Below are 14,900 nucleotides of genomic sequence, written 5' to 3' on the forward strand. Positions count from 1 at the left end.
TTTTTTTTACAAATGTTTTTGCATTTTTGAACACTGAGAGCTTTAAAGTTTATAGTTGCAGTGAAAGACATAAAAGAAAGCTATCCATTAATTCACTTTTCAAGCAATCAATTGATTTTCAGTCAGATGCTGGCTTTTGTCAGTTCGAGAAATTAAGTACTTAATCTTAAAGTACTGGAAAATTTTAATAGGCAATTCGCACAATCCCATATTTTATAATTATTTTACTCCATGAATCAGAGAAGTTTTAAAAAGTTAAATCACACTGCTACGAAATAAAGGGGTAAACAGCTCATCTTGGACTTCAGTCTCCATTTTTTAATGGCGGGCCAGATAGAGTTCGACCTTAATCTCAGCTAACTCCTGGTAGAAACAACACATGTAACATTAGTGGCATTGTGGAGACAGGTTTATTCTATGGATGAGCCAGAAATATTGGTTCTTGATTGAAAAATGTGGCCCAATTTACTTTTATCTGCAATGGAGTCCAAAAAATGCCTCACTATGGAACATCTCACATTTTAGGTAAAAAAATTGAGGTATGATTCCTGTGGCAGAGACAAGGCCTGTTGCATGGATATCAGTCCTTTACTGTCGGAGCTGCTATGTTATTTAGATGTCAGGATTTCAATCCAGCTAAATCTATGAGAAATTCTGATCTTGAAAACAAAAAATAGCACAAACTCGCTTCAACTTAAAAAGATGAAAGAATCATGTTACTTCACCATAAATCTTTGCGGCAACTTGCACAAACTTCTGCAAGAAGTAGGGAATTCTGATGACTTCAAATTTTGCTTAAAAAAGCTTGTCAAGAAATTGATGCAGTTAAGTATAATTTTCAATTTTTATTTTTTATTTTCAAAACTTATCTTCTGTTGTGTGCCCTCCCTAAAGTATTTGACATTGCACTTTTTATTCAATGGATGATTCCTTTCAAGGAGCAATCTAGCACTGTGCAAAAGTGAACACAATTTCATGTTGAAAAAATAATGATAACGAGGTCAAAATAAACTTCTTTTATTTTCAAGTGGTTAACAGAAGACAATTAATAAATCAAATCCATGAACAAAATACTGTTGGTGACAATATTAGATATTACATTAGATTTTATCTATTAGGGATTGAAAGAGACATATTAAACTTATCAAATATGTACAATTCATAAATCACATGTGTTTCAAAATCTCATCACAGTTAAATTAAAACGACTACAATGGAAGGAATATTGGAAAAATTAAATGAACGAATAAATACAGAAAACAAAAATACAACAAAGAAAACTTGAATTTAAGAACGATTTGTCCTCAAAATGGGACAAACTCTGAGAACTCCAGAGGAAATGTAACAAAATGTCTGCCTCGAGGCTCAGAAAAAAACAAAAAAACATTATGTAATTATAAAATGATAAATTTCCACTCGTGCTCTACAAATAACTGTTAATTGAGATTTTTAGCGCTTACTGTGCAGTTTTAATTCATAGAGTTCCACTTGAACAACATCATTTGTCTTTAATTGATTGCTATGTTTTCACTTCTAAAAGTTTTGTATTTGAAAGCGATCATTCCAGATAAAGAGAAAACCTTGAATTGAGAACATAAAGTAGGTTGTTTTTTTTCTAAAACTCAAAGTTGAGAGAAAAGCAGCAGGACGAAAAGAAGTGAACATTGCTGAATCTCAAAAATGCTTTACTACATTTTGGAAAAAAATATCAGATACAATCAGAAGACTGAAAATATTGATGCAAAATTAATGGCTTGCTTATCAAATATTTAAAGATGAGGGGGCCGGTGGAATCATTTTTATCTATGGGAGCATGAGGATCAAAAATTTTGACTTCTAAGGTACTAAAGCTGTGGAAAGCACAGAGGGAGCGCAATAATCGGCAAAAAATAAAAAAAAAAAAAAAAAAACCAAAAAATAGGAAAAACGAACGCCGAAAAACTTCACAAAGGATGTGGCCTTAAAAACATACATCTTCTTCAAAATCAATAATAAGGGAAAAGAAAATGCAATCTCTTTCGATCATAGATCAACCAACCCTCTATGAAGGAATGAATAAAGAAAAACTACATCGCAAAACTTGGTGGATCGAATTAACAGTCTACTTAAATGACTTGAAGACAGCAGGAAAATGAAAATATTGAAATTATTTACAAGAAATCCAAATCTTTAGGACAAGTATATTTTTCAATTCCACAATAATTTCAGAAAGGTCTCTGAAAATTGTTTCCAAGATTTTCAAGAGAATAGGAATAAATGCAGGTTTGCGAGTTACTCAACTTTTGCATTCAGCACTCATTTTCGAAAGCAAAAGAAAATTTGTAGGCTTCTGGCTGACAGGAATTTTGGGAGGACTTTATCTCCTTGTCATGTAGTAATTTGATAACATCTTGAGCATCAGAAAGATCATTGTGATAGGAGAAATATGTGAGAATTTTTGTTCTGGCTTCAGGTTCTATAGCTAAATTGTACAGAGGCTGTTTATACTTGTTAAGTAGCTTGTAAACAAATGGGTGTAGAATGCCATGTTCTTCATTGATGATATAAACTGGACGATTCCAAAGGAGACTCTCTACAATATTGTCTAAGCCTAGCTCCTCTGCTTTCCTCAGTACACGAAGATGCTCTAAGGTGTTATCTCCTAGTCTGTTAGCAAGGAATACACTGAATTGCAAAGGAAATACTTCAAACATCAAATGACGAATTTCTGTTACAGACAAAGAGATAGTGGCCTTCTCAGAAAGAATAATAACAGAACGAGGTTGATCCAGTAAGGTTTTATAAAAAATTAATAAGTTTTCCACAAATGTGCTGACAGCAGAATCCTCTGGGCAATCTAAGTTGAAGATTTCGCCGGCTTTAGGAGCTATTTGATTGAAAAGAGTGACAAAATGATGAAGAGCGACGCGATTGTCAAACAGCACTTTTTCAATGAGTAAAATTCTATTCCCAGCATTTCCTCTTACAGATAAATCTGTAATAAATGTGTTTTGAATGCATTCTGCTAGTGCTATGAGCCCATCATCTTCAATTTTATTATAGGCAAGACCTAAGACAAGAAGGTTTGAGTTTTGAAGAGTTTCAACGAAAGCTCGAGCGCCCTGATTGGTGATAAGGTTTAGACTCAAGTTCAAGTCTATAATTTTGGTATCTTTTAAGCATATTGCCAGCGCTTCTGCTCCCAGATCGTCAATTCGATTGTTACTTAGATCTAAATGTGTGATGGATGAAAATTGCAAGTTGTGAGCAAGTTTAATAACACCTCTACCTATCTCATTTATAGGAAGTTGTAACTTCTTGACTGAAGTTTGGTGCAAAATATCCGCAACTATAGAAAGGATTTCCTCAGTAATTACACTGCCACCGAGATCAATTGAGGTTATAGAGGATCCGTTACTATGACTTAGAAAGAGAGGCACTGCTGACGGTAACTGTAACCTTTGATCCCCACCAAAACTAATGTGGCTCACTTTTGAGCTTTTTAAGCTCTCTGCAAAAGAAATGACCTCAGAATCTGACAGTGTACAATTCTCGTCCAAAAATAGTTCTGTTAATTTTGAGTCACCCAACACACTACTCAATGTTGAAAAACTTACAGCTCCCAAATCATTATGGGCTAGGGATAAATATTTCACACTGGAATATCGAATACTCTGAATTAGTTTTTGACCTATAAAATCATTGAGTTTACAAGCATCTAAGCATAGCTTTTCAATTGATGTCTCCTTCAAAAAGTCAGGAGGTGAAAACATTTGTCCATGAAAAATGTCGTTACAGGAAAGATCAAGGTCTTGTATATTGGTATCTTTTAAGTATTTACCAAAATCGTTAAAACCAAAAAATGAATTATTGGCAACATCTAATACCATCACACTAGAATTCACCAGTCCTTCTGCTAAAGCATTCATTCCCTTGTCCGTAATACAATTGAACTTCAGATTTAGATTTAATAACTTGGATGCTCTCAGATTACAGCATAAATCTTCCAACACACAGTCGTTGACAGAATTCCCACACACATCCAGATTTGTTATTAAAGTTTGATGTATGCTGGAGAATAAAGACCTGAGAATATCAGGCGATAAGGAACACGCTGCCAGACACAAGCAAGTGACAAAAGTGTAAGGCAAAGCTTCAACAAGGAGGGCTCCACTTGTTGGCTCAAAGGTACATGCTCTTAAATCAATTTTCGTTCCAGCAGAGGCAATTACACCTGCAGTTAATCTTTCAACTTGATTTGCTGTAAGTTTTGCAGAAATAAGCTTTGACTTGAAATCAGTAATCTTCGTATCTACTGATAGCTCTGTCAAGTACAGAAATTCATCGATTGGTAACCTCGAGATATTTACAAAAAAAAGCTTCATCATGTCCAAAAAGTCTTTGATTGGTAACTCAGAGTTACCCAGATTAAGTTTTTTTACCTCTGTCTTGGTTAACAAATCAAATACTTCATACATTCCTCCTGTAAAATTATTAAAACCCAAGTCAAGCTCTGTGACTCTTGCCTTGGAATTAATGAGGAGGTTGATGATAGATTTTAGCTCTTCAACCCCAAATCCTCCTTGTTCCAAATTAAGGGCACTGGCTTGAGTCTCTTCAATGTAATTTTTCAGCGATTGAAGCAGGCTGGCAAAATCCTCTTCGAAGAGTGGATTCGAGGTATGGGCAACATGAGGTGGGCGATACTTACACCTGGCAATTATTATAGAGTGGAGGTACTGCTCTATTGGTATCTGATCCTCAGTTTCGGAGAGGGATGATTCCTCTTCACTGCTGCTTGTTGTTCCTGAGAGTGATGATTCATTCTCGCTGCTGCTCATTGTTCCTGAGAGTGATGATCTATTCGCACTGTTGCTTGTTGTTCCTGAGAGTGATGATTCATTCTCACTGCTGCTCATCTTTCTTGAGAGGATAAGGAAGTATTGTTCCTGCGTATTTAAATTGAAGATGCACAGCCTTACTATAAACTTCTTAGTATTTATCTGCTTTTCAAGAATTTCCCTTTCAAATTGGTACCGTGCTATCACCAAAATGAAATCTGAAAGAAAAGAGAAAATTTGTAAGTTTCATGTCTTTTAGAAACAATAATATTTCAAGTAGTCATTTTTGTTAAAATCTGGAGGAAGTTGAAAAAAGAATGACTCATCATAAATACTTCAGACAGGACATATCCAAGGCCGAAGTGCAAAACCATATATTTTCGCTTGCAGCTTTAGACACTTCCTGTAATAATTCCTTTTTAGTTTTTTCCCTAGTAGCATAACCATAGAAGGAAAAGATAAAGATTATGTACGAAAGTTAATTTTTTTAATATAATGCATGCATATGAAAGTGTTAAAAGTGAACATTTTTATGTAACCATTATATAAAAGAAAGTCATAATTTTCGTGAGCTTTTCGCAAACATACTAGAAAATCTTCTAATTCGCAAAAAGCTCACGAAAATAATGACCTTTTTTTTATATAATAGTTACATAAAAATGTTCACTTTTAACACTTTCGTATGCATGTGTTACATAAAAAAATTGTCTTAAAAAAAATTACCGTATCTAGCTTTTATCATTTTTCATATATTATGGTCAGGTCTGAACATTGATTTTTTTTTTTTAATATAAGCGTTACACGTTTTTTATATAAAACTACCATTTAGATAACAGATATGTTTTTTTTATACTTTTTTTAGAAAAACAAAAATTTGTTCTGCTACTAGGGTTCTTGGGCAAGCTAGACAACATAATTTTTCAAAAAACTTCCTTGATTTTTCTTCTCTAGGTACCTATTTGTAGAATGTTTTGCTTAAAATTTTATGCTATGAGGCTGGCTTGCTTCTTTTGAAAAAAATAAAATATGAGTTGAAATTTTGTAACACTGCAATGGATATACGTGGTTTTGCACATTGGCCATCGTTATGCATCAGAGCTTTCCAACAACTTAAAAGGCAACTCCTCATTTGAGTGTAGGTATCATTCGATAGTTCACTTTTTAGTGTTTCCTGAAGGCTAATACACAATGGCAATCTCCCCTGATACCATGCCTGATTCTAGGCTATGCTGTAGATATCTCATTCCTTATAGGCGACATTTCATCTGACCTTGGCACATTTAATAATTTCAAGACTCAGCATAGTAAGGAGAGATGGCTTTTTCAGCATATTGCACTTATGAAATGGTTGACACCTTTCGCTGGCCACTGATGCTTGCCTGGCCCCCTTTCGAAAGTTTTGGCAATTTCGTACAATATGGTGCTCATCGCCAGTGAAAGAGACACTGTCAAAGGCGTAGGAATCAAATGCACTATCCAAATTTATTAAAGCTAAGTTGGCAAATGATCACTTTGGACAGTCATGCGCAGTGCGTGGACTGATTGAGGTCTCTGTGCACGGTGCTGGCATTGCTCATGATCATTCCCTCAGTCAATCCTTGATCATTAGACAGGAAGAGACACAGATCGGAAGACGGCAACGCAAACTGAAAGTAAACAACTGCCAGCTTAGCTGATGACACCTCTGATAGTGTAGAGCAGTAAGGTACCTAGCCTGTTAGAGGAGATTACCAATATAAGAAAGCGTCCATGACCTCAGTATTTTCCCAGGCATAGGAGCATACAGAACAGCATAGATATTTTTCAATGTAGCAAAGAATCTGCTTTCAATGTTACCTAATATTCATTCAGCGAACCATCAGAACGGAATTTTAGGTGAAAAACGCCTTAATGGCCCCTGAACTTATGGGCCCTCCTTCTGGTAAGTAACTGCACTAAAATTTCGTGATCCTGTTGTCACTCAAAGGGTTGCTTAGCTCCAAGAATTGCAACGAATTGCAAGAATTGAGATATTGAACACATACCTACAGGGGAAAGTATCTACGGAAATCTGAAAACCACACTTTCTGAAAAAGGGCCTCCAGGCTTGTACGCCCTTTTCCTCGAAAACTCCCCAGTTACTCCTAGAAAAAAACCACTTAACAGCCAAACTCAAAGTGTTCCATCGTGAAATTACTGTCTGTCACTGTTCTAAGAGATTTTTTTGCGGGCTGGTGGGTACAAGGGTGGCTGTGGCTACTGCCTGACGCCACCAAGAATGTGCTTTACATGCATGTCATGTGTAGCAGAATTAGGTATCTATGATTTCATTTGTCATACTCACGATGATAGGAAAATTGGAATAAAGTCACTCACACTATTAAAACGTAGAATAGATCGATGCTCGGGCAGAATTGGAAGAATGGAAAATTGGAAATTCTAATTCCGCGTGAAAATGAAAATTTCGCGGGAAAATTATGTAAATAGAATATTTACCAACCCTCTTTAAATCTTACTAGATCTCATGCACATGTTACCGGCAAAACCCCGTTTTTCAGGCAGACCTAGGTCTGCCAAGCACCTCGTTTGGCAAACCTAGGATTGCCTGAAAATTTTAGGCAGACCTAGGTTTGCCAAAAGTGATTTTAGGCAAACTAGGTTTGCCAAACGATTTTTTTGGCAAACCCCGTTTCTGATTTCTACCGCTAAAGTGACTTTACCGGAAAACTTTTTCTACCGCTAAAGTGACTTTACCGGAAAACTTTTCTACCGCTAAAGTGGCCTTACCGGAAAACTTTTTCTACCGCTAAAGTGACTTTACCGGAAAACTTTTTCTACCGCTAAAGTGACTTTACCGGAAAACTTTTTCTACCGCTAAAGTGACAGTACGAATTCAATGAGAAACAACTATTTATCCCCACGCAGACCGGGGCGAGCGGTGGTTTATTATAAAAGAATCACAGGTGAGGCTGAATAACAGTGTAACATAATATCACAAGTGCTTAAAACAGGGCACGAGAAATCTGAGTAGCAAAAAAAATTGGAAAAAAAATGCAAAATTTACAATTACAATTTGAAAAAAGATACAATTTGAAATCGTTACAGATTCCTTGTCACTTTTTTAACATAATATCATAATATCACAAGTGCTTAAAAAAGGGCATGAGGGAAAACGTTACACAATTGATGCAATTCGAAATCATTATAGATTTCTTGTCACTTTTTTATTTTTTAGAGGAAAAGTACATTCAAAGGAAATTTATTTATTGTTGCAGCTGAGGCTGGAGTGACATTTGGAGTTGCACAGTTTGCCATTTTTGCGGCACTTACACTGGTTTGAGGTGCAACCTTTTTTGCAGTTGCACCTTTCGAACCCCTGCGCAGAACCCCCAGCAACACTGGCTGCGGCCGCACGTACCGTAACCTTTTTTTCGGCTGGCACCTCACTGACCGATATGAAGGCCGTGGCGCACACGTCGAATTCCGACCGACAGTACCTTTTAGGGAGGATGCCGTCTTTGGTCCCTATTTTGTATAACTCGTGTTCGTTTTTGTCGAGAATTACGCCGATTATGTTTCTTAAACAAGCACGAGGCTTGTCCACGTCTGGTATAGGTATTGTTACGTTGTCGCCGACCTTCGCTGGCGGATGCGTTTTGTCCGAGTGCAGACGCATCTTCTTAGCTTGCTGTTCCAAACCAGCAGCTGCCTGACTCCGAGCTTTTCGGATGTTCTTCCTCGTCGCGCAGTTGCCGCACAAGACTTCATGTTCGCCTTCCGGTTTTTCTTCTGTTGTGTCCAAGTCAGCACCGCACGATTGGCAAACGTTTCCGGCGGAAGTTGTGACTGGACTAAGTTGAGGTGGTTGAGTCTGGGTAGTGTTTCCGGCGGAAGTTGCGACGGGACTAAGTTGAGGTGGTTGAGTCTGGGTAGTGTTTCCGGCGGAAGTTGTGACTGGACTAAGTTGAGGTGGTTGAGTCTGGGTAGTGTTTCCGGCGGAAGTTGCGACGGGACTAAGTTGAGGTGGTTGAGTCTGGGTAGTGTTTCCGGCGGAAGTTGTGACTGGACTAAGTTGAGGTGGTTGAGTCTGGGTAGTGTTTCCGGCGGAAGTTGTCACCGGTTCATTCTCGTCGTTTTCTTCGTCATTTTCTTCATTGACCTGTGAGGAAGCCAATAACTCCTCCAGCTGCTCCTCCGTCTCAACATTCGCCAACATATCCGGCGTCAAACTGCTTGTAGTGAGACCAACTCTTGGCTTCATTCCGAATAATGCTTCGTATGGGCTCATTCTGATACCGGCGTGATAAGCACGATTTTTCATGAACTGGATGAAAGGTAACGCGTCGGGCCACTGGTTCGTCTTTTTGTCAATTAGCCACGCCGCCAACATATTTTCCACGTCCTGGTTGGCGCGCTCAATGGATCCCTGACTTTGACTGTGGCGCGGCTTACCGTTGACCAGTTGCAACTCCGGCCAATGTATTTTCATGCACTTAATAATATTATTGACGAATTCCCTACCGTTGTCGCTGTGAAGGATACACGGTGCCCCAAAAGTTAAGAAGATGTCCTTCAAGTGCGCAGCTACTTCCTCAGCTGTTTTGTGCGAGAGGGCTCGAAGCTGAATAAATTTTGTTAAGTGGTCTTGATAATTGAGGATGAACCGTTTCCCTTGGATTTCTTGACTCTGCATGTCCACAAGATCGACCTGGCAGCGACTGTTTAGCTGTTTGTGCAGGATGGGCTTCGTCACGAGTCCTCTTTTTCGTTTGGTTTTCTTCCCGGCACAGACCTCGCACATCCCTAGAAACTTTTCGATCATAGGTCTCGTAATGTTAGCATATTTGCGACCTGAAAGCAGAAAAACAAGGACAAGTAATTTCAAACAAGTCAGCCAGTGCCGAGTATTTTTCCCGCGATAGATAGATGGGAAAATACTTGACCCAGTCGCTCTCCTATTTTCGCGCCTTGAGACAAGCTGTCCGCTGCATGTGCCGCTAAGTACAGTGAAAATCGTGGATCGGTAAGATAAGCAGCGACAGCTCGGAGGTAGGATTCTCGACTGCGAAATGAAAGGTCCACGGTTCGAGTGTGACTGGCGGCGCTTAATTTTTACATCGAATTTAAAAAAAAAAAACAAAAAATTTACCGAACAAATTAGTGAGATAATCAATAATATTAAGTGACATAATAAAATTAAAATAAATCTGAGACCAACATAGTTCATTATTTTTTTAAAAATTACCATATAGAATACGTCAAGGCTCGTGCTATAAAAACAGAAAATAAACAGAAAAAAAAAAATTGATAAAAATAATGGTTAACTACGAAACTTACCAAGCTCTGCTTTCAACCGGTCTCGACCTCCGTGTCCAATAGCAGCATGAGTCGCTTCAATTGTTCCGTATACTTCCTCCAATGGAACAAAATACACAATGTCATCGGTTCCCGTTGCTTTCACCAACTTTTCTATACCCCCGATTTCAATAACATTAAACCGCCTAACACGTCTCTTCTGTTGGGGGGTTTTATTCCGAGCACTTCTCGCGGCTTTCACTTCATTTATCAGATCACTGTACTGTTCTCTGGGAATAACATGCAATTGGTTTTTTTCACTATCTTCATTTATAAAACTACGTAAAAAAAGTTCAAAATTAACGTTCGCGGTAGCCATGATTACTCCGTTGCACAAAAACAAAACACTGATCACTGTCCTCCGTGGACGCCGCGTTCCGCGAAGCGTGTTTGGTGCGCTACCGTTCGCACCTAATCCACAAGAATTTGTCTTCCCTGTCATCTAATTGGAATGTCCACTGATAACGCCGCCGAATTTTTCTCACGAGTGCTTCCCTTGTTGCCAAGTAAGCGGTGAAAAAGTTTTCCGGTAAAGTCACTTTAGCGGTAGAAAAAGTTTTCCGGTAAAGTCACTTTAGCGGTAGAAAAAGTTTTCCGGTAAAGTCACTTTAGCGGTAGAAATCAGAAACGGGGTTTGCCAAAAAAATCGTTTGGCAAACCTAGTTTGCCTAAAATCACTTTTGGCAAACCTAGGTCTGCCTAAAATTTTCAGGCAATCCTAGGTTTGCCAAACGAGGTGCTTGGCAGACCTAGGTCTACCTAGGCAGACCTAGGTTTGCCTAGGCAGACCTAGGTCTGCCTGAAAAACGGGGTTTGCCGGTAACACACACAGCAAAAACGTGCACACAGAGGTCAGTAAAAAAAAAACCTCAGATGATCAGCAACCATCGAAACTGATTGTGAATTACAATGAAGTTTGGCTTGTAACAGTAATAAAATTCTTTTAATTTCCTATGGTCTAATGTAACAAGGATGAAAAAATCAGTGGGGGTGGGGGTGTAATGGGTACAAAATGGGACGGGGTATTGGCGAACCTGCAAGTTTGGCATCAATTTCAATTACTATGTTCCCAAGCATGGCCTCCCAAGTGACCAAAAATTTGAAACATTTATTGAAAATTCCCAACTTTCTTTGCTCACTCACATTTTCTCTCTAATTATAGAATGTTCAGTCCATCGTCTGAATAATATATTTTGTATTGAGCAGATCTTAAGAAGGTATTTCGTACTTTTCTTATGCTAAGCAGATGGATTAGAACTCTTCCATGCTTGAAAAATTTTACCTGGGGCATCATCAGCACATCAAACGCCGATTTTTTTAATTTCGTCTCTCCCTAAGTGCATTACTATGGTGCCTTTTAATCTATTAATGTTAATATACATTCAATTGTTCTTCATCATTGTTATTTTATCGTACTATATTTAATCAACCAAAGTCTGATGATGACCTTTCTAGGTACTATTTCTACACGGAAAAAAAAGATTTACTGAATTTAAGTAAACGCGTCTACTTGGATTTTTTACTTATTTCAAAACGGGTTTGACTTGGAAGAAACCAACGGTTTTCTTCATGTAAGACAACATGATTCGCTTGAGACAAGCGAATCGTGTTTTCTTAAATAAAATAAACGTTGTTTTAAAATAAGCCAACTTTTGCTTGAATGAAGAAACCAGTTTCTTTAAAATTAGTAAACGGGGTGAACGCCTTCTGAGTCCGGCCGTTGCCTCTTTTTAAGTCAACAGCATGCTTGGTAGAAGAAAATACGTTGTGTCGAAAGAAGAAACCGGTTTCCTCAAAATTAGTAAACGGGGCTAACTCCTTTCGAGGCGACCGGATGCAATTAGCAATACGCCCGTTGATTTTTTACAATTCAACAGTTTGCTTGGTACAGTGAAACACGTTGCGTTTAAAGAAGAAACCGGTTTCCTCAAAATTAGTAAACGGGGCGAACGCCCTCAGCGGGGGAGGATGCAATAAGCCAGACGCTGTTGCCTTCTTTTAACCCAACAGCTTGCTTGGTAGAAGAAAACACGTTGTGTCGAAAGAAGAAAACGGTTTCCTCAGAATTAGTAAACGGGGCGAACGCCCTCAGCGGGGGAGGATGCAATAAGCCAGACGCTGTTGCCTTCTTTTAACCCAACAGCTTGCTTGGTAGAAGAAAACACGTTGTGTCGAAAGAAGAAAACGGTTTCCTTAGAATTAGTAAACGGGGCGAACGCCCTCAGCGGGGGAGGATGCAATAAGCCGGACGCTGTTGCCTTTTAATAACCCAACAGCTTGTTTGATGAAAGAAAACACGGTACGTCAGAAGAAGAAACCAGTTACCTTAAAAGTAGTAAACGGAGTGAGTCCCTTCCGCGGGGAACGGATGCGGCATGGGACATGTGCGGTTGCCTACTTTCAATATAACATTTTGCTTCGAAGAAGAAACCAGTTTCCTTAAAATTAGTAAACCGGATGGTGACGCCTCCTATGAGAATGATACATGCAATTGCTGCCAGATGCCGTTAGCATCTGCTTAAACCAACACCATTTATGACGGAATAAAAGGAGACGGAAGTTAAAAAATCAAGATGCCCATTATATTTGTCTACAAAATAATTGTTCTTTAGGGAGAAATTCATTTAATGTGTCCTTTGAGAAATCACTCATATGCTCGGCGTCGACAAAAAATTAAATAAATAAAGAAGTAAAGAAGGAGAGGAAGAGGAAATATTTGCGTTGTTTTAAATAGATCGGCACTGTGCATTTGAAGTTTTAATTTTTATTTTTAAATGAAGGGGGCCTCATAAAGAGGACTTAAATACTTAAGTAGATTGAAGCCGGGAGTTTTTTGCATTGCCTCAGTTCAGTTTCATCGGACAATGTATTTCCTCACACTAAAAAATCGCAATTTTTTTTACTTATTTTCTTCCTTACTTTTCCTGTCCTGATGAATGAAAGATCCCTCGCAGATAGAATTAAAAAGGGTCAAATAAAATGCATGCTTATGCTAAGGGCCGAGGAAGAAATTAAAAAATGTGGAGAGAATCATACTTTTCAGCATGTCACCCACCAAGTTGACAGATGAAGATAATCGAATAACTCTGCTGCTACGTAGTGTTTACACTGTTCAATATCGATTTTCCGGGTCCCTTTGATTTATGAACGCAACGATGGAGTGGATCGAAAACAAAATACAGTTTTTTCTGTATTTTCGAAAGGAATTTGCGAGTGCAAAATTGTTGATATTTAAAACTTTGATTCATTTGTGTCCGGGGAAATTTTGGGTCGAAGGGCCTGTCGGGACCGATCTTTCCGCCCCCCCTCCCTCCACAGTCTTGTACGGATACTCATAAGAGCTCAACATTTTTTACCGTAATTGAAGCATTTGACCCTTTTTACCTTGTTTCCCTGCAAAATAGGGTGGATCCAGCACTTCTTTACCACCTTCCTATCAACTTTAGAGAGTGTAACGAAAATGAAGTGCAGCTATACAATAAAATATTAGAACGTCACGCGTGTGATTATGTAAACTGAGTAAAATATAAGAGTAATCGAAGATTGAACTTTTTTTATGAATAAATTGTGACTGTCCACGGAAAAAGATGCCTTAATCCAGAAAATCTCAAAGCTTATTTTTCAAATCTTATTTTTTAAAGTAAGGAATTAGAACTATTAATGTTTCTTTTATAGTGCTCACATTCTTCCTTTTCCGCCCGATGTGAATTAATTAGAACTATTGAATAGAACTATTAATATTCTAATTGAAATAGAAAAGTCTAATAAATGGTCCAGAATAGTCTTGAATATTATAATCGAATTGAATAGAACTAGTAATATTTAAAAAATGTAACAATCTCAGTCATCAAAAATAAAAAGTTATTGTGTTACAAACATTTTCGAAGAGTTTCATTCTTTATTCTTATTTTTTTAAAGTCAGCGATTCTTCAAGAAAAAATGAAGAGAGAAAATTTTAAAAAAGGCGCATTGCTTTAAATTCTTTTTAAAGAGATTAAAAATTAATATAAGATGGGAAAGAAACAAAAATAAACGTAAAAAAAGTGACAACAGTAACACGCGTATTTCTTTTTTGCTCCAAATTCATCTTTTCGGGTTCAAAAAATCTTAACCCATCAGGTCTCACGCATATTCACTATCACAATAATGGTGAGAGCCTAAGTCAATGACTTATATAGTGTAAATTCGGCCGACGTAGACATAAGCCCCGATGGCTAAGTAGGTAGGGTGTTAGGTTCGTAAACTGTAGGTCCCAGGTTCAAATCCCGATAGGTAGGCCAAAATTTGCAAGTCGGTACTTGCCATGTCGAGTCTTCGATACTTGCAGATATACAATTGAAAATTTTTTTCATCAAAAATTCGATAAATTAAACCATTTTTTGCTATTATTGATCAATAATAATACATATGATATGGGTGCAGTGTGCATACCTGCAGTGACTATTTACTAAATTTAAAACAACAATTGGCTAGAAATAAGTAAACACGCCTGGGAGTTAGGCAACATCCATTCATGCCGGGCGTCCCCGTTTACTAATTCTAAGACAACAGTTGGTTTCAATACAATAAACGCGCATTCCCGTCCAACACGCCGTTTACTAATTTTAAACAAACCATTAACTTGAAGCCAGTAAATGCACGTGGGAGTTACGCAACTGTTTCCTATTTCTAAGTAAACAGTTTACCTAGATCAATACGACGGATACTCACTTCAAACCAACGATAATTTCTTAAATTTAGGAAATA

General features: G+C 37.9%; 2 protein-coding genes across 4 annotated transcripts; both read right to left on the reverse strand.

The window, feature by feature from the left end:
* Positions 1 to 145: 145 nt before the first annotated feature.
* LOC109033935 (uncharacterized) lies at positions 146 to 7,343 on the reverse strand. 3 transcript variants are annotated; one of them, XM_019046797.2, is made up of 2 exons: positions 7,176 to 7,343; positions 146 to 5,038 (listed from the first exon to the last, which is right to left on the reverse strand). In XM_019046797.2, the coding sequence occupies exon 2, from the start codon at positions 4,896 to 4,898 to the stop codon at positions 2,289 to 2,291; it is 2,610 nt and encodes an 869-aa protein (XP_018902342.2). In that variant the 5' UTR covers positions 4,899 to 5,038; positions 7,176 to 7,343; the 3' UTR covers positions 146 to 2,288. The 3 variants fall into 3 exon arrangements, with proteins under 3 accessions (XP_018902342.2, XP_072159506.1, XP_072159505.1); XM_072303405.1 differs by having other exon boundaries at positions 7,144 to 7,343; XM_072303404.1 differs by having other exon boundaries at positions 6,657 to 7,343.
* Positions 7,344 to 8,058: 715 nt separating this feature from the next.
* LOC140225283 (SCAN domain-containing protein 3-like) lies at positions 8,059 to 10,552 on the reverse strand. The gene is made up of 2 exons (XM_072303573.1): positions 10,137 to 10,552; positions 8,059 to 9,650 (listed from the first exon to the last, which is right to left on the reverse strand). Exons 1-2 carry the CDS (start codon positions 10,471 to 10,473, stop codon positions 8,059 to 8,061), a joined length of 1,929 nt encoding a protein of 642 aa, XP_072159674.1. The 5' UTR covers positions 10,474 to 10,552.
* Between the last annotated feature and the right edge of the window lie 4,348 nt (positions 10,553 to 14,900).

The sequence above is a fragment of the Bemisia tabaci genome, chromosome 8 (assembly GCF_918797505.1).
Source record: "Bemisia tabaci chromosome 8, PGI_BMITA_v3".
NCBI classification, from domain to species: domain Eukaryota; kingdom Metazoa; phylum Arthropoda; class Insecta; order Hemiptera; family Aleyrodidae; genus Bemisia; species Bemisia tabaci.